Source organism: Chaetodon trifascialis, chromosome 23, assembly GCF_039877785.1.
Source record: "Chaetodon trifascialis isolate fChaTrf1 chromosome 23, fChaTrf1.hap1, whole genome shotgun sequence".
NCBI classification, from domain to species: Eukaryota; Metazoa; Chordata; class Actinopteri; order Chaetodontiformes; family Chaetodontidae; genus Chaetodon; species Chaetodon trifascialis.
The window spans coordinates 8,931,635-8,951,922 of NC_092078.1; the positions used below are offsets into that span (position 1 = coordinate 8,931,635).

Sequence of the window (20,288 nt, forward strand, 5' to 3'; positions counted from 1 at the left end):
GTGCATTTTTATACTGCAAATTGGCAGCTTTGCTCAATCCATCACATCTGTCACTTACGACAAATATTAAGCTCTGCCGTTGCAGAACTGGAGCAGTGATTGAAAGTTGATGTTGCAGGGATTTTTGGGTGTTTTTTTCACTGTTGCCTCCAGTGTCTCAGAAAGTGAAGAAATGTGATTGGGCTTTTGTGCATGAGTACACATTTATCTCTTTACTAACTTGTTAATTTTGCAGCGTTGTGACTGATATCGTGAGTGAATCCTCTTGCTGGGGTCCACTATAATTGTGATTAATTATCTCTGTCCATTTATTCATTCATTAAAGTAGAAGTAATCCAGACTCCTAATCCAGGGGCCAGACTAATCTAGAGATAAACTGGTCATGCGCCACTCACACCATGCTTAGAAGTAGAAGTCAGTAAGGTGGGATATCCATAAAAATGTAGATACACTGTAAAATCTGACCATATGACAACAAGACTACCCAGGTCTATGAACCAGGAACCTTTCATGTATTTCTAATTTCATCATGCTCACAATAGAAGAAAATGTCAATTATAGTCACACAAAAGATTTCAAATTATCCAACCAATATTTGTAGGATCAAGATGTGTTATCATTTTAAAAAGAAAGCACTTGCAGAGTAAACTAAACCATCTAAAATACCAGCGCAAACTGTTTTAAAGTGGAACTCCACTCTCAGTTCAAATGTGTTGTTGTTTTGTCATTATATGATATGATGGTTGCAGATTTACTGCACGAAAAGCCATTTTTATCCATTTTACATGAAATCTACAAGACCATAAAGTGTGCAACAAGTGAACTGGTCTGAAAGCTTTCTGCAAACACAGCACATTTTAGGATTCAATAAATACAGGGAAAACATACAAAATAAGACTGCAGTTACAGTTTTTGATATGTTATGTTATGTTATGTTGCCAGTCAGGTGTGATGTAACGTTCATGGGTTCAGGTCTTAAACGGTCCTTAAAGCACACCTGCATAACTTTTGACACCACTTGTGCTGCTGTTATGTTTTAGCATTCATCCTGTGTGTGTCACTTGTGGCCTCAGTGTTTGTTGTTATCACATCTTAACGTAATAAAAGCCATCCCAGTGTACTCAAATACAAATGACACAATCAACACTACATCAAATAATGAACTTCTGTTTTCTCTTTGAACCTTAGAAAAACGTTTAATGCAAATTTGTGCACATAAAACACATACATACAGTACAGTGCATACATAAAGTATCATAAAGTATAAATGCTTTTAATGTTGGCCTACATTAGTATGTCAGCACATACTGTTGTACAACTCATCTAACAGACCTCATAATAAACCGGTCCACAATGGACCGAATGCAAACCGACTGGACCACTTTGGCCAAAGCTGGATCCACAACGAGAGATAGTCCTCTGCAACTGCTCATGGCAAAAACCAAACATGACAAAAACGACCGATGACCACAGTTTGTAGTGTGAGTAGAGCATTTGAGGCTGGTGTGTGTGTCCTACACAAAATACAGTAGATACAAGCTGTCCGGTTCATTCTGATACTAAGTAGAAAGCTCTGTGCAAATCTGAGCTCAGGCAGGAGGTCCAATCCTAGCTTTTTGGGAATTTACTCCTCCTGGGGGGGGGAATGGTATAATCCATAGTAGCTTCTCCTCTATCAGTCCGTAACATTAACGCAGATACAAGAAGACATAGAAAGCTATTAAATGCACCCATGCTCTGAGGGCAGAACAATAAAGGAATGTCAGTTTGTGAGCAAATACAAAATGCTGAAAATGATTTTTTTTTAAAGAAAAGGGGGGGCTGGTAAATGGCAGATAAAGTGTCAGGCAAACTCTGGTACACCAGCAGCTAATCCTCACCTCAGCCCACGTGTCAGTTTGTCACGCCACACCCGAAAAACAATGCGAAGAAACACACCATATAAAACAAAATGTAAAGTAAAAGTATAAAAACATGACAGAATGGAAACAATATCGTATCATATATCAGGTATTCATAATATACAACAATACAATTTAATAAAAATCAAACCTAAAAAGGAATGTAGTTCTGGAAAAGTACCACTAGAGGTCAGCAAATATTCATGCTCAGATATCCAGTTATACACTTGAAATATTTATCTGCAGTGACAGGTTATTTCTGCTTGTGGACTAACGACACTTCAAAAACTTACAGACCTCACTTCTTTTCTTCAGGTTTCTGTTCCACATAGCAGCAGCAGTAGTCGTGGTAAACACTTCATCAATTCAGCAAAATTCACTTAAGTTACATTCTTGATATGAAGTCTCACAGTATAAATGATTTTTTTTAAATCTAACACTGACTTGTATGTGCACAGTGGTCTCAAATGTCTCACTGAATAACGTCTGCCATCTTGACACTGTACCACGTATCGAAACTGACTCATGCAGTCATAAGAGAGATTTTGTTCACAGCAAATTCTGCTGAAACAAATTCTGTAACGTTCCTGTAAAGAGTTTTGAAGTTGTTTTCCATCTCTGGTGGTCAAAGTTCTTGTGTTGATTTGATCAGATTTTCAGATTCACTCGTCCACCCAGCTGCGGATCCTGTCCAGGATTGCATTTACACTCCAGCCGGGTGTCTCGTGTCGTCAGTGTCTTGAATGCCTGTTCAGTCTCTGGGTAGACACTCCTCCTCAGTGATGCCCTGAGCCTTGAGCTCCTCGAGGACGTTGTCCAAGTGGCCGGGGTCGGGGTAGCCGTGGCCCGTCAGGTTGGAACCGAACTCCGTCTTGTGGTGCACCTCGTTCCAGATGACTGTATCAGACTCGCCGGTGGTGCTGGACGTACCCACGGAAAAAATGAGCCGGCGGTCCCACGCTACCAGCAGAAGCCTCAGAACCTGACATTGAAAAGAAAAGATGACTCTTCATCAACAAAATCCAGTCACGCAAGCTTGAAACCACACATGAAGTTAGACAGGGAGAAGAGTTCTCGTTTACCTTGCGTCCCTTCTCGCTGTCAGGGAGGTAGCAGTGTCTGGGGAACCCGCGGGCAGTGAAGGGTTTGCCTGGATTTGGGTGCTCTGGGCCCTAAACAGAAAGATGGAAGTTCAAAGACCATTACCTGTGTTCATATGTTAGAAGCTGCACGTTGGCACACTGACAACCTGACTTTACCTGGATGCCAGGAGGGATGTTGTAAATGATCCGGATGGTTTTGCAGTCCGGGTGTCCAGGTAGCGAGTGGGGGATGACATGGTACTCCATCTTGCCTGGGGGCTGGTTTCCGGTCTTGACTCCGTAGATGGTCTTGCAGGTGGGACACTGCAGGCTGCCGTCCTTGTTGCCATTATTGTACATAGCAACGAGGCACTGGAGGTGGTACTGGTGACCACACTGTGCTAGGCGGCCCACCGACTCAGCCCGGGAGATGCCACCCACACCGGGGCCTTTGTAGCCCGAGGGTCCGGCCAGGGCCTCCATGCAGATGGTGCAGTCCTGAGATGGGAGGACAGGTACGATTCAGGACTTGCCCAATCTGATATGCACTGTTTTAAACATGTGTTCTATTTACTGTTGTGGCAGTGATATAGCAATGTTTACATGGTTTATGCAGACTTTTTAAACAATGTTCAAGTTGAGTAATGATTCAAGAGGAGGTCATTTCAAATAAGGAAACAAACCCCCGACCCAGCCTGTATTTGGGCCGTTGGTTGTGCTTTTATTTGACTGAACCAGCAGCTAAAGATCATGAGAAAGGAGAACCCACCTCCTCTGGGGGATTGCGGACTTTCTGAAGGTACCTCTTCACCACCTCTTCAGGGGTTTTGCCTGCAAAATGAAAACACACAGTATTATGATCTGTTTATGACCAAAATGCATGTGATAGGTATGACTGCATAAACAAAAGCACGCCCACACGCATCATCACACCCACCTTTGCGAGCCTGCTTCTTTGTGGTCTTGCGGCAGCAGTGGCCCAGGCCGGGCACGGGCTTGATGTCACTCTTGCTGACAGGTGGAGGATGAAGCACCAGCTTGGGAGGGCGAGTCAGGCAGACAGGAAGTCCTGCTGCACTCATCAGGATGCCTGTAATGCCTGGAAAGAGCCAGCAGAGGGTTGATGTGAGACACAATGTGGGGAGGAGCTCTTATCCAGAGAATTACCTGTTAAATGCACTCATGAAGGCTGGTCAGTGGATTTACTTAAAAAGCAGTTAAACATGGGGCTAGATTTCATTAGCTGTGTGCTCTATAGGGCAGTAAACCACTGACATCAGTTTATTTAAAGAGCTGGAAAGTACAAAAAATTCAACAAACCTTTTCAAAGTCTCAAAAGCAATTAAAAGAATCTTAAACCTCCTTCAAATAAAGTACTTCTGATCAATCTGAGTACAATGAAAAAGAAATTGTTTGCATCAGTGTATTTACCTGCCAGTGCAGGGTGCACAGGGCTTGATCCATTCAGGTTCTTCACTGGAACTGTTGGCACTCTGAAACACAAGAAAACAAACTCTTATTAATCCACACGTCACTCACACACTAAAACCAGACATGGCCCGGTCACCTCAGCCCATGTTCACGCCATTTGGACCTCATCAGTCACCTGCCAACAGGGGAAATGTCACGTAACTGGACGCACCATATGTCATCTCGCAGCTCATCTAATGTCAGTAGGTTAAGGAGCTTTTGCTGAGTCATGCAGAGAAACAAGCAGACGCTGCTCGTCACGACTTGACACACTGTCCTGTAATTGCCATTTAGGACTTCCTGCTATGTAAGGCTTATGATTAGGACGCGTATGTCAGCAGGATTCAATTCAAACTTTATTTCAGACAGGTGCTGTTACAGAGAATAAATCAGATGCAAAAATACATGAATGTCTTACACACAGATAGCTGTAGCGATGACTCATGGCGTCACAGAAGTCTCTGTAAGCTTGTTTTGTGTGCATTACAAAGTGGTGTGCAATATGCTCCGCACAGACACATCTTCACTCCATCTGTGCACACACTAAACTTGCATGGGAGAATGTTTGCTTGTGCGTATCATCCTGAGGCACTGCCTAGAAATGTTCATCGTCATCTGTCATTTGCTCTGTAACGAAATGTCCAAGATTATTTACCTTACAACAAGATCACTATCAGACGATCTGAAGTCAGGAAGTTTGAGGCATTTGTCCTTTTTGAGTCTACAGATCAAGACAATGTGGAGGTCTGCGATGACAGCAACACACGTGCCCTTATTCTACTAAAATGTCAAACCATCCTTAACTATCGCTGTGCTGTATCTCTGCTCATGAACAGCTGAAACACATGTATGAAACACACGTACACTCCAGTCACAGGTGTGTACTTACGGTCTGCCGGTTTTGATAATAGTCATTTTTCCTGCTTGAAAGCAACACGTCAAGATATTCCAGCAATAATGTCCACAGTAGGTCAGCGTCTCTGTCCCTGTCACTCTCTTCCTCCGCTTGCTGTGCAGGTGTCAGGTCTCCGTCCCTCTTTTATAGGACTAATCCACCTGCTTCCATCTGTTGACTAAACTCTGGTTGTAGGCCAGAGATTCGTCACGCGGGGATTACCTGTCAGCTACCACGTCACGCCAGCGGGCTGCCATAAGGTTGACAGACTCCAGCACATATGACTGTATACTAATACGTAGACACGGCAATGATTTTACACCTGTCTGCTTAAGACCCTGAGCTTAGGTCCAGGCAGGATGATTTCATCCCTTTATTGTCACGTGAATCAAAGCTTTCCATTGATTCTGTCCTCTGAACTCACAGTGGTCACTTTTACCTGTTCATTGAATTAATTAATGCATCTATTTAATCTGCATTTTAATCCTTTATTCTTATACTTTTATTTTGTCATTCTTGCCTTTCAGTCTTTCCTCTCGATTTGTGAAATGGGAAAATTAAAAATAAAATATAGAAATATAAAAAAAACTGCACGTATATTATTATTTAAAAAACTGCTTTCACTGAAAGTCATTGACTGCATCCTTCTCCTCCTACAGTATTTGTTATTTCACCATGGTTCATTTGGTTTTTATTGTGTCTTTAACTATTTTTCTGTTTTATTTTGAACAGTATTCGTCCTGGATTATACATCCCATTATTCTGCTTTTACAAATATACACAGTATTTAGATATTTTACCATATATCAGGTCTCTACCTAAACATTACATGATGAGTAGCAGGGTGCTCTTTCTGATATTCACATCAGAGGGTGGATTTTCTTGGATAAGCATATTTCTAGGTGATTAAAATTCACACTGTGGCGCGGTAATCAGCAATAATAATAATTTATAATATAATAATAATTTAATATAATATAATAATAATAAATAATTTAATCTTGTTGCTTTAATTTTGTTCGTTGGAGTAAAAATAAAGTAAAAGTAATATAGGCCGGTACGTAAGTTGAAGTTGAAGCTTTTTGTGCATTTCTGCAATGTTTTCACCAGTTGGAAGATTCTCTGTGTCCTTATAAATAATTCAGCAATGACACAGAGGAACTTACCACAGAACATTCCCCGTACCTGAATAATCTGCTCATGCTGTACTCTGTTACTATATTTGTTTGTTTACCAACAAACAAAGCGTCCGAGCTGTGTTAGCTTCCTGCGTACGTGCCTTACGTGATTCACAAAGCAGGAAAACACGCCGGCCCGCTTAATCAGCTGATTGACATTTGTACCTCAGGCAGGGAAACATGAGTGATATGATAAAAAAAAAGATTAAAGGAAGGTCGGAGAAAGCAGAGAAAGGTTGGGAAACAACAGGAGTGTCAGCTTGTCACGTTTCTCTGATCCCGGCTAATCTAGTGGCATTAGAGCGGCCTCCATCTGGACCGCTGGACCATGGAGGCACACAAGCGGCAGCATATGGCAACACACACACACACACACACACACACACACACACACACACACGCACACACACACACACACACACACACACACAGGCAAACACACATTTATGCACACGTAACATGTAGAAGCTCACACCTGAAATCAAGCCTGATTGAAAAATAAACCCTGGAAGCAGGAGACAAAACTCTACTCAGCCACAAACGATGAAATGTGGGTTCTGCGGCGGCGACACGCTCGCGGAAAACAAACCCCGTGCAGCAAGAGGAGAAAGGACCACAACAGGTGTGCGGATTTAAGGCAACTCTCGTCACCGTCATGATCTGTGGCACCTCCTTTAGAAACCGTCTGCTCCATTTCACTGCAGGGAAACTGTCTCAACGGTGCAAAATATACACAAAATGTTTACAATGGACTCAGCAACTCGACTGGGAAAAGATCATTCTTTTTAAAACATATGCCGCTATCAACGAATGCTAACAGCAGAGTGACTGTCAACTGTATCTCCACAGAAAACCAACACCAGTGTTCATTAATTATCACTTTGATCATGAAGGTGACACTTCTCCATGGAGTATGTGGGCTGCAGTACAGTGTAGAATTGAGTATTTATGGTATATAGTTTAGAGAATATTATAGATCCGAGATGAAAGCGACAGAAAGGGGACTGAGAGAAAAAAGGCACAACTACGAAACCGTCTGCTGCTTCAGCACCACGGACAGCGTCATGGATTAATCAATACGCAGCACACTGAGGCTGCTGATACTTCACAGTCATGGTCAGGGTCAAAGATAGGAACTTGCACAGACCTCAGTCAGATAAAGGATCAATGAGTCAGGCTGACTAGACTGACATATTTAACCAAACCACCGCTCTACCAGCGGATGGAGAGGCACCGACTTTCGATCTCGCTTCCTCATTTTGTCACTAATTTGTGCCCCAAGTGAATTTGCATGTAGTACTTTTTTTTAAGGTTACTATATTCTGCATCTTGTACTTTTTTTCCGCTGTGACACGAAACTAGCTTCTCTTCAAAATGTGAAACAAGCGTTAGAATTAGTCACAAAACAATAATTTGATCTACTTTTGCTAAATACATTTTTATGTTTTAGTCCATTGCATTTAAAGAAAAAATGCATTTTAGGTAGATTTTTGTGAGCCACTTCAGTAATAACTAAATTATTCCATTTGTAGCTGAGAGGTTTCGATAACAACTTCCAAAGGTTGTGAGTGCATGTCCCAGGTAAACCACACAGACGTTGCCTTAAAGCTGCACCAATAAATTTTTTAATATCTACAGAGGACCTAATGGTTGTGTGTAATGGCAAAGCGGTCGCTCATCGTGACGAACCATCAAAGAATGATCACCTGACTGCAGTTCCCCTCAGCTCTACGGAGCCTTTATGCATCCTTCAGCCCATCATGTTGATTTTCTGCTTTGCAGCTTTAATGTTTTCCTCTGTCACTGCTCTCATTAATATCGTTTCCAGTCACAGCAGGCAGATGAAAACAGGATCCAAAAATCCTCTAAAAACCCACTGTGCACTGGCTGCTCAGCACCAAACAGCAGTCAGATACAGTTAGCAGCTAGCTGGTGAACAAAGCAGAGCATTTAGCTCAACTCAGGACATCAAACAAGAGGGACAGCTGCCTTTTGACGCCTTAAAACAACACTGGGGGCTACTGAATTTAGAAAAAGGATGATTTTTGAGTCAGTTTTTGCCTTGATTTGACCAAAATAACAAGCACCGTTTTGTTATTTCTGTGTTAATAACTGAAATTGACTAAATGTAAATTCAGTCACACGAGTGAGAGCTGCAATTAGAATGAACAGACCACTAAATCCATTATGTCAACTGATGAAGGACAGGCTTTAAATACTCAACTCAATGTGCTCATGTTGGTTCAAATGATAAAAATCAATCAGAGGAGGCGTTTCCCTCTGCTGCTGCAGCCCTCCAGTGCTGGCAGTTATGAATTTAGGCATGAAGCAATAAGATGACGACAGCAGGAGCGCTAAGTGGAGACTGAGCTACGAAGAAGGAGAAGGAGAAAACAGCAGAGGGAAACCCAGGCTGGTGGGATCAGAGAGGCTCCTGATCTGTGACGTAGGCAGTTTTACCACAGCAGCAGGTGCTCTCACCTGATATTTTGAATGAATGGGTCAGTCACACAGCTCACCTGACACAAAATACAGAGATTACCAAAGCAAGAATATTAAGCCTGTGGTATTTGGAATTAATCTGAAGCTTAGCTGGACTGTTAATGCGAGGATTCGGAGAGCCGGGGTGCTCTGTTGGGGCGACGCTGGTTTGGCTCACAGAGAAATTATCCTCAGCATGTGCTCATTTTTCAAAGTTTAATCACAGTACAAGCAGCCAAATCCATGCAGGCCTGCAGTCGAGCACAAAGTTACTTCATGTGTTTGAATAATGTAGGACGCGCATGAAAGGAAGAATCTTCTCGCATGTTATGTTTGAGGCAACTGCACAACAATGTGAAATCCAGAGCGCCTCAGAAACGTCTCTGTGTTACAAAAAGAAAGGCTATCACTGGAATATGATGAAATGTAGATGCTTAATTTTGTCGCATGCCCACAACAAACAGGAGCTGCAGAACACAGCGGGATGAAAAAATCATGAAGAAACAGCCGTGGACCTGATCCAGAAGTCAGTGACCACAGACATCACACCAACCAGCGCCCTCTGGCTGTGACACCCGGTTACTGTGACTTCCCTCATGCTCCAGCATTCACTGACACTGACAACATTTAACACCTCGAGACCACATGGTCACACACTGAGTCTTCGGGTGTTAAATGACTCACACAAACAAATCTCAAGTTCTTGCAGATCTCAAGTTTACTCCTGTAAACTGTCTCTTTCCGACTGTATCAGCTCATCGGTGACAGATTGTGAAAGACTTTTAAAAAAATAATAACTAATTAATTTGTGTCTGATATGGTTTTTATATGTTTTTTTTTTTTTTTATCACACTTGGATATTGGACCACTACTGGTCCAGTGAAGGTCACAAATCCAAATGAAATAACAATAATAACAATAAAAAACGTAAAACGCGTTTTTTATGTTAATATTAGCATTAGCAATATTAGCATGCTAATTTTCAGCTTCCACTATTCCAGCTAAAATTAATATTTAGATAACTTCTCTCCATTGGGTCTGTGTTCAGTTTAGACTTCATTTTAAGATCTAATGCACATCTGGGTCTGGCTCCAGAACTGTTGACCCCATCTGAGCCAGTTCTCAGCCTTAGATCCTCAGGTGGGGCCTTTCTGGCTGATCCAAAGTCAGCTTAAACCTAAAAGTGACCATGCTTTTGCCATCAGGTTCCCTCGGCGTGGGACAATCTGCAATGAAATTTTGTAAAATTAAAAATTAAAAAGCCTTTAATTCTCTTTCTCCAACAGTATCAACACCCCAGATGTTACAGACCCGCTCCAGATGTGGTTTGCTCAATAAAACTCGTGGGCGTGTCTTTTTTATGTCAGCCCATGTTTCAGATTTGAGGGTGCTCAAGGTTTTAATCAGCAAAGTTATCCAGATAGTGGATGGTTGCTACAGTTACCAGCCTGAGTGCCTACACACACACACACACACACACACACACACACACAGTATTTTCCAGTCTTTTCTGATTTGTTGAGGCCCCAAACTGTTTGCATGTAAACTTTACACAAACTCTCTATATGAGTGTGTGTGTGTGTGTGTGTGTGTGTGTGTGTGTGTGTGTGTGTGTGTGTGTGTGTGCTCATAAATTCATCACTAAGTGGTTGCACGACAAATATCTGGAATGTGAGCTCGGCCTGCTCGGTGTGAATGCTCCTCATTGTTTTTCCACGGACGTGAACGAGCCTGATGGACTTTGTCACAAAGATTAAAGGCTCATGAATGCTAATGAGCGCTGATGTCAGACACGGCGGAGTGAGGGAATGAGACAAATGAGAAGGTCCTGTCTACACTGATTTTCCTACCTATCCTGTTCAGTTGGTCTCAATTTGTTTCACATACAGTATATTGATGAGGGGAGTAGCCTCTGTGGAGATCTTACATGAACATCACATCAAACATTTAAGAAGAAGTGGCCCTTATAACCAGCTGGCATTCAAACTCTATTATAATATCCACCATCATGGCCCCATTTGATAGTATCCCACTGCTTATATACTTTTTATAGCAGAATTTCATCTTTTTTCTTTCCTTCTCTGATGTGTTTTTAAATGTACTTGCATCTTACACTGAACACGTCCCAGACAAAGCTCCACTACGTTCACCAGCTAGTAGCTAACTTTGCTGCCTGTTCGGTGCTGGGCAGACAGTGTGCATAGGTGGAAATGAGGCTGACAGTAGTGAGACTGAACCAAAACAGATCATTTGTGGGTCAGAAAACCAAAACAATGAGCTGAAAGTCGCTAAAACGGTCTTTAGACTGAGGAAGAACTTCTGAGTCGGGTGGTAACTCTCTGGGGATTTGTCAATATGAGCAACCTGTTTCACATTACACATGACCATTTTATCCACTATTGATATGAAAATGATATGAAAATGTTGATAATTGCAGCTTTGCAGTTGTTGGACTCCACATAACCAGAGATTTACTGAGGAACCGATCTGATTTCTTCTGATGGGTGGCTTTTGTAGAAATGTAAATCTTGCTTATGTATGCTCTATTGGAAATCCATACACTTAACTTTCAGTTTTCTTATTTATTCTTACATTAAAGAACTCTTTGGACTGTAAAAGAATTCTTTGAGCAAAGCGATGATCGTGCACTCACCCAGAGGCAATAAGGGCACGTGACTGAGCCATGGCGATACGCTGCAGGGCAGGTCGACTCAGCCCCGCTAGGCTGGACCGGGGCGGCAGGGGGGCTGCACAGGCAGCAGCACCAGATGAAGACACTGGACCCAGGACTCGGGCGGAAGGCGAGGGTGTGCAGGTGGAGGCAGCCGTGGAGATGAGAGGAGGGCCTGGAGCGGGCACTGTAGGGGCGGAGCAGGAAGCAGACAGGGAGGACGAGGTGGAGGGGTGAGGGGGGGAGATGGCGGCAGATGAGTGTGTGGTGGAGGGTGGAGGAGGAGGCGGTGGAGGAGGGGGGAGAGGTGGAGGAGGGGGACGGGTGGAGGAGATGGAGAGGGCGGCAGTGGCTGAGCCAAGGAGGGAAAGAGAGTGGGTGAAGCCTCCTCCAAAGCCAAGGCTGGCACTGCCAACACCACTACCACCGACGATACCTATGCCCCCCGGACCACCCATACCACCTACACTGAAGCCACCTGTCGCCCCAACTATGGACGTCCTGTGGGGGGAGAATGATCGTGACAGGGTAGGAGGCCGAGGGAGGGTTAGTGAGTACGACCCTCCTGGGACAGGGTGGCTGCTGATTTTGGGACTGGGTGGCTTGGTCTGTGGCGGCCTCCGACCCAGAGTGTGAGCGGTCGACATGGCGCCCGCTTTGACACTTAGCACCAACATACACTGCTGACAGGCGCAAGGCTGCCCCAAGGAGGTGATGGCCGAGGCAGGGAGCGCCCCACTGGGGTACGCACTCCCGTTTCCAGTCCCACTGTTGCTCATCCTTATCCCCGTTCCCACTCCAGATACATCCACACCAAGCAGTCCTCCATGGCTGGGCATGGACATGGGCCCCCAGGCGTGGTGGGATTTGGGCAGGGGCCCGGACACCAGCGGGTAAGCCAGGTCGGAGCGGCGCTGGATGCGTCTGCAGCGCTGCGTCTGCCCGTTGATTTGGGTCATGCTTTCGAAGTCAATGAGGTAGCAGAAACCCAGCGGCGCCAGGTCCAGCCAGGGCTGCTGACGATCGCGTGCCGCCTGGATGGCGATGCCCACCTCCGTGTCGTACGCCGTCCAACTGCCAGCGTCGTTCTCCCACTCCCACAACCAGCCCTGACCTGGCGCTGACGTGGGGTCGTAGAAGCTACGTCGTACCGGTCGAAGGGTACCTGAGGCGGGGATTAGGGGTCACAACATGGCAAAAGATTCAAGCAGATTATTAAGATTTTGACAAGGTGCCACAATAATAATACAGTCATGTTGCATTTGGTCTGTTTCCATGAAAAGACAGATTTACTGCTTTTCAGAGGAAATGAAATGTGCGAGACTTCTACTGCGAAACTATAAAGTTTGAGCATCTTTTTTCCTCCATTTCAGCAACTACCATGATGCTTGGTGGTGAGAGTATTTGCAGTAGGAGCTAAGTGACTGACTGTCGTACTATTTGCTGTGGAAGTAGATTGCAACCCTAACAAATTCAACATGTCTGTGTTTGCTCACTAAGAATTTGGGCAAACAGGTTGCCCCTGGTAACAGCACATGATGTTCTGAATTCTGATTGGCTGGCAGCCTTGATCCAACCCAAAGCTGGCTGTGTTTGCTTTCCCAGGGTGTCCAGAGAAACTCTACAGAGTCTTCATACTGTAAATCCCTCACATATCACATCCTGTGTCTGAAACACAAAGGGGTGCAAAGGACGGGCGAGTTTGATCTCAAAGTGGGAGATGAAACCTGTTTAGGATTATCAGGCAGTTTTATCAGAAGTGTGAAAATCACTTTACATGTGCGTTTTACAGTTGAAATTTAGAAGTACACAGCGCAATTAAGCAAAACATCTCTGAGAAAAAGAGCATAAATAATTCTTCAGAGCCTGTGCCACACAGTCTGTGCGGCACTACAAGACGAGACATTTAACGAGACAACAGAGGAGTTCATTCATAAAACCTGCTCCCATCGACCCCGTTTTATCAATGACCTTAGACTCCTGAAATTCCTCCCCCTCTCCTCCTCCTCCCTGTCTCCTATTTAGACCGGGGCACCCTGCCTGCCCCCCCCCACCCCCATTTCAGCTTCTGCTGGGTTTGGAAAACAAACTGCACAAAGGCTTTTGTCAGCCAATGTTGAGAAAAAAGGGAAATGTTGGGGTCTGTGCCAAAATTAGACAACTGACAATTCCCTGCTTTGTCTCGCACTTCTCGTCTTGCCTCTGAATATTTGACTAGTGAAAGATGACCTCTTCTGTCCAAATTCTGCCATTAAAGACAGCAGCATTAATGACAGAGTCCGCAGTAAATGTGTTTTCTGTGTGGCTATGGCTTTACACTTCAGCTGCTACTGTGGTCTATGTGCTACACACAAACACAGAATGAATCACTTCTGCACTGACACCTTTCACACAGCATCTTCTCCTTGTTCTGTAACCCTCTAAATGAAATGTGATTTAAAGCAGGAACCTCTGGGAAACTACATCTGTGAATCCAAAATTAAAAAATAACAAAAAACAATGGTTTTGTTGCCATTGCTGCATAAATAAGAAGCCACTTTGCAGCAAATTACTCCCACCAAGACACCAACTTCTGGAGCAGAATCAACAGAGAGGCTTGCAAAGACAAAATAGGCACACATGAGCGATAAAAAGGCCTCCACCTCAGGCCCGGCTACACCGTTCCACTCTCCGCCGTGTGTCTCCTCCGCTCCTCTCTGCTTCTCACCTGTGTCTTGTCGGAACTGGTGCATGGAATGCAAATCGATGATGTAGGGCGAGAGGCGAGAGTCCACCTGGCCGAGGACGACACTACCACACCGCGGGTCGCTCCGGATGACTGCCTCGATGTGATGACAGACAGCCGGGCTGTAGGGCCGCCAGCGTCCGTGCTCGTTCAGCCATTCCCATACCACTACGGCGGATGCTAGTAACATCCTACTCCTGCAAAGGTGAAAAAAATGACACTGACAATACGGAGGCATAAATGGGAGCGAAACCGCGGGGATGATGGGCATTCAAAGATACCCTGCTGCCGCTCCGCCGTGCATCCCTGCGCACAGCGGCGCTGCATCCATCTTGGACAGTTTGCAACCCAGATGTGTCTCCTATCTGTGGATATAAATATATATTTTGGGATGACACTACATGCAAACTGTACCTTCCATGTTTGTAGTTTCGGTTATGCAGCAATTAGTAGGTCCTTTTATCACACGGCGAGGATAGAGAGCGTTTCAGGGCGCAAAAAGCCTTGCAGGATGGTTGCATTTTACTCCCTATGCAGATGAGTGACGTCTACTGAAATCATTTCTCCGGCACAATCAAGTTAGGGTGAGAGGAAAAAAATGCAACTTGGATTCTCACGGTGGTGCGGCACTCGTGAAGTAGGTTACTGTGACAGACTGGCTTTGATCGTGCAGTGCAAGGCTGCATTTTTTTTCTGAACAAATCTGTGCTCTCTGTAAAGACGAATCAGACCCCTGAAAGCAAATTGCTTCAATATTTACCGGGTTAGATCGACTCCAGTGCCTCCAGTCAAATCACTGCTTTGCAGGATACTTTGGGTGCTTTAGGATGGATCCATCTGTCACTGTGAAAATGTCTTCTATCTTCAGGTAAAATCCCGGAACTGTGGTTACATTATTGATCCGATAATGAGTCACTACAGTTATGTTTGATCTACTTTCTCTCAAGCTTAATTTTTGGTTCATCCATGGTATCCCGATCCACTGGGTCTCACCCACCACTGAAAATAATTTGGCCGGCGAAAAAAATAAATGTTTGACATTCGCATGTGAGAACACACCCACGCCTCGGAGCCATCCAACATCCAATCACATTTTAGCAAGTCCGCGGTCTGGCCAATGACGAACATCTCTCATCTCGACCACTGAATTTTTCACCGTAGCTGTATTTTAAATAGATTTCGTGTTATTAAAGACGGTTTTTCATCGTCAGATTTTCTTGTGATACATTTTATGTTTTCATCAGAGAGAAATTAAACTCGTCTAAAAAGCTTGGAGATGCCGGGGATTGAACCCGGGACCTCATACATGCGAAGCATGCGCTCTACCACTGAGCTACATCCCCATTGGTCAAAGTTCTCGTCACCATATATTTTATCGTAGAGGCAGATGACGTGTGTGTTCAGTCTTTTGTGACAGCTTCTCAAAATTACGGCAGAACCGTTCGTGAACACTCTTCCAATAACCTTACATTCTCGCACAGAGAGACTGCACAAAAAATATTTACACCCACCCACCCACCCACCCAAACATCAATAATGATAACAGTTACAGGAAGTCAGTGCACTTTCTGCTCTTGGTTCTGGTTCATAGTCGAGCTGCAGAGTTTCGAGTTTATCAGCGGCTTTTTGGATCCGACCCGACACACACACACACACACACACACACACACACACACACACACACACACACACACACACACACTAATAATAATAATAATAATAATAAATCAACAATCCGGGCCTTGATCCGACCTGTGATCCGAACCGGGACACATACACTAATGACAATACAGCTGGGTCAAGTCAGTTTGAATTAAAGGCATGAATCAGTCATTCAACATCCGACCCAGGATCTGACCCGGTACTTACCTGTCCCGGGACCGACCCGGGAAAGTTACGGATCGGTCCCATCAATATGGGTAAATATGTTTTTTCTCTAAGCATGACATTAAGAACACTATAAACACGGCAAAATCTTTTTTTTATTTTTCACGTGAATTAGAAAAAAACATTGAAAACATTTTTCTTAAAAAGCATATGCCACAGTTTTACATTACAAAGGCTAACTTATTGCACAAACATTCAAAATCTTTTCCAGTGTACTCCTGCATGTAAGTCGAAAGTTTGAAGACAATGGGCTTATGTCTACAGCTGACAGTCTGTGATGAAAAACTTGGTGTTTTATAGGTTGATTTGCTGTTTTTTTTTCCTTGGCAGTGTGGAGCAGCATTTAGAACTTCAAGCTGGGGAAAAAAAATAACAGAAAAACTCTTTCTTCAGCCTCCCTTGCATTTCATGTTTTCCTTTATTCTGATCTCACAGTGCAGTCATGCCTCCCTCTTCCTCAGACCAGGTGGCACTTCCGGAGAACTGCTTTAGATTGATCAACAATCCATCCCCTCCACTCGCTTCACCCTTGCCTTCCCCATCTCCCACTTTCTCCTCCTTTTCCTCCCCTTTCTCCCCCATCTCTCCCTTTGCCTCTGGCTGATCTGTTAGCCTGGTTTGCTCCCCTCCTTCCGAAGTCTCCACACTTGAGTTATCACCTGAAGAGTCACCTCCTTTTCCTTTACCCTCACTGCACTGCTCTTCCTTCTCCTCCTCCTCTTCCTCACTGTCACTCCCCTGGCTATCACCTTCCTCCAACTGTCCCTCCTCATCTTGGACTTCCTGCATTTCCTCTCCATCCTCATCAGTACCACTGCCAGGCCACAGCTGGACCCCGAGACGTGTCCCCAGAGCTACTGCTGCACCCCTCACCCGGTCCCTGATCCCTCCTTCCTTGTACACCATGCGGCGGATGGTATATTCTCCATTGGCCTCCCTGTTCAGCTTCTTGTACAAAAAAATCAGCAGTACAATTAAAGCGATTAGGCAGAAAAAAAGGATCAGCACAGTCGGCGTGGATTTTGGCATGGTGGTCCCAGAGTCAGCCATGCCTGAAGTGAAGAGAGAGAAAAAATTAGCTGAGTTAGCATGGTCACACATTGGGATTTATTCATTTTTGTGAATGTTTTGGTATTTCATGGCACTTTTACACAAGTTTTTGGGGAATTCACTTATTTACTGTCTACTGTCACTCTTGCCACTCTCACTGTGTGGTAGCTAAAGCAGCCTGTTAGCTTAGCTTGACATAAACATTGAAATCAGGGAGAAACAGCTAATGCCTAATGCTGGCCCCAGGCTCCAAGAAATAACACAAAACCCCTCATAAAACAGCAAATTGTTACTTTTACATGTTTGTTAAATAAAATGAACACGATGTAATGTACGAATTAGTGAGCTTTAGAAGTGCTGATACATGGATTTTCTTACCTTTGGGCAGTGTCAGGCTAGCTGTTTTCCCCTCTTTCCAATCTTTACGCTAAGCTAAGCTAAGCTAAGCTAAGCTACGAAAAGATAGCTAGCTGCTGACTGTAACTTCATAGTTTACAGACATGTAAGTGGTATCAATATTCTCATCATTATGCAGACTGTTCGAACCAGGTCTCAATGCAATGCTCCTCCTTTCCAAGAACACCGGAAATCTGTAATTTCCACAATACTGAGACAAATTAGATTTTCAAAGTCCTTTACCTCCTTAGAAAGTCTCTGATGAGAAGAAATATCCCACTGGCTTGGTGTCACGGTTACAGGCAGAATTTTGTAGTCATCAGGTTTTCGACACAAGGGGATCCGTTGGCAAATTTATATTCAGGATCTAGAAATGATAAAATTAGACAACTAAATAATGCATGGTGTTTCCAGCTAAACCTTTAGACTTGTTTAAATGACAACATGTATGTATAATATCATCTGGACAATAGACGAGCAAAATAAAAGTTTCTCCATCTCATTCAATTTTGTAGTATTATTTCAGCAGATTAGCAAGAAATGTTACATTCATGCTGGCAGAAATGTAACCACAGGCTCATTGTTGTACCATACATAACTACATATACAGGAGATGTAACAGGAAGTCTGTATTGCCTTTATCTTCTTTGACTGTAAACTGTGTGCTGTGTTGTGACAGGAAGCTAGCAGACCGCTCGCAGTGCTGCTGGTTTCCTGTCAAAATGATATCTGAGCAGCATCAGTCAGACTGCCATGGAAGGAGACTTTTTTTTAGTCGTGGTAAATTTGAATAAAATGTGACATTAAACACAGCAACATAATATGTAAGTAAAAAAAATACAGAAATAAGCCCACTTAAAGTGCAATTGAAGCTGAAATGCATGAGGATAACTGACCTATGTGGTGAATTAATGCTGGCAATACTGCAATTATACCACTATTTCACATACAAAAAATTCAAGTATCTAAACTAGCTAAATATTAATGTGGAGCTGTAATTAAATACAGAAAAGCAGAAAAAAGATAAGGCTTTTACATTATGATTACTGTAATTAAGAAACAATCAAAATGTGTGCAGCAAAAGCAAGGTAAGACACCATTCAAAAAATGGAAAAAGGAAGGAAATAAAGTTTTAAACACTTACCCAGAAGATTAATCAGAAGATCAAATTTGTGGTCCCAGACGATGCTAGAGCTCAAACTCTGGTAAGAGACTGACTTGTGTGACATTTAGGGAACTCCTGAACAGTGTGGAAGCATGTGACAATGAGAGGAGGGCTGCTGCATGAAATGTGTTGAAGACAGCTAAGGTAGGTGGAGGCAGAAGGGGGTGAGAACATAGAGATTAAAGACAAAATCAAACAGGGTGGGGTGGATAGCACAGTTAAAAGCATGTGCAATATATTTGTGGAAAGAGGAACAGAGACATATTTGAATTTTTCCGCCACAAAGGTCAATTCTGCCACTTTGAGTTTGCAGCGCAGGTGCAGCTTACAGTATGCAACATATAATAAGTCTATTTTATGAACAAACATTCTCTTGTATAGGATGCTGTGTATTTATTGCCTGTGAGACATTTCAACCCTGCACAGTCATACTTGGCAGCAGATTGTTGAGGGCAGCTGAGTTGAACATGACGCCATGGTTTGTTAAAAATGTTCCCATCAAAATGGAGCTCAAAGTGAAAGCTTCAACATTACATTAAAAAGGGAGTCTAAAAGGGTTAAATGAGCCCCGAAATGACCCAAAAGCTAAATCACGATCCAGATAATTCTTAGATTTAGATACAGATATGAAGTTTCTCTATGGTTGTAAAATTTAAACCTGTCCAAAAAAAAAAAGAAAAAAAAAGCAGACCAAGCTCAAAAAAAGCACCCGGCTTCTGAACGTGAAACATGGCCACATCCTGTTTTCAGTCCGACGGCCAGCCAGCCACAGCCCTGCACTCCACACACAGCTGTACCAAATCTGTACAGTAGTTTTACAGTGTACTATCCAGCTGAGGGCATTACTGTGTGGTGTGCAATTACAAAATGTATGAAATTACTGATTGTAACCCAGTTAAGATTTCATTTCTTCCCTTTAAGAGGCTGAGGGTGTATTACCTTTCTTATTTTCTTCCCACCTTACCCAGTGCAATTGTTTTGTGTCTTTTGATGACAAAAATGTATTTTTAATTTCTGTCCTTTTTCAAACCAGCTCTGATTCTAAATCACAGGTTCACAAAATTTGTGTTAATTGAAAACCTTGTTAACCCTGCAACTTCCAATAGAGGTTCCAGCTGCTACAACATCTTCAGCTCATACTCAACAGGTTTTTAGCTGGAATAAATTGGGAAACTGGGATTTCTTGGAGGCTCCTTCAGTGTTGACTGCTGGATAGAGTGTTGTATTAGTGTCCTAATCTGGGTCTCCGATACTACAGACTCATACTTCTGCTAACACAACTGCAACACAGACACAACAACAGCACGGCCACTCACGACACCACCACCAGCCACGTTTATGCATGATGGTGGCTCGAGTGCCAAGATGTGGAGCTTTGCACATTCTT

General features: G+C 43.6%; 1 protein-coding gene and 1 non-coding gene across 3 annotated transcripts; both read right to left on the reverse strand.

Moving 5' to 3' along the window:
* Positions 1–1,164: 1,164 nt before the first annotated feature.
* dtx4a (deltex 4, E3 ubiquitin ligase a) lies at positions 1,165–15,502 on the reverse strand. 2 transcript variants are annotated; one of them, XM_070993441.1, is made up of 9 exons: positions 15,164–15,502; positions 14,386–14,600; positions 11,661–12,843; positions 4,415–4,476; positions 3,921–4,082; positions 3,753–3,814; positions 3,161–3,481; positions 2,984–3,073; positions 1,165–2,883 (listed from the first exon to the last, which is right to left on the reverse strand). In XM_070993441.1, exons 2-9 carry the CDS (start codon positions 14,591–14,593, stop codon positions 2,653–2,655), a joined length of 2,319 nt encoding a protein of 772 aa, XP_070849542.1. In that variant the 5' UTR covers positions 14,594–14,600; positions 15,164–15,502; the 3' UTR covers positions 1,165–2,652. The 2 variants fall into 2 exon arrangements, with proteins under 2 accessions (XP_070849542.1, XP_070849541.1); XM_070993440.1 differs by lacking the exon at positions 15,164–15,502 and adding an exon at positions 14,818–14,956.
* A 172-nt stretch (positions 15,503–15,674) lies between these two features.
* On the reverse strand, positions 15,675–15,746 carry trnaa-cgc (transfer RNA alanine (anticodon CGC)). The gene has a single exon. It is a non-coding gene; the product is annotated as a tRNA-Ala (tRNA).
* Positions 15,747–20,288: the final 4,542 nt, after the last annotated feature.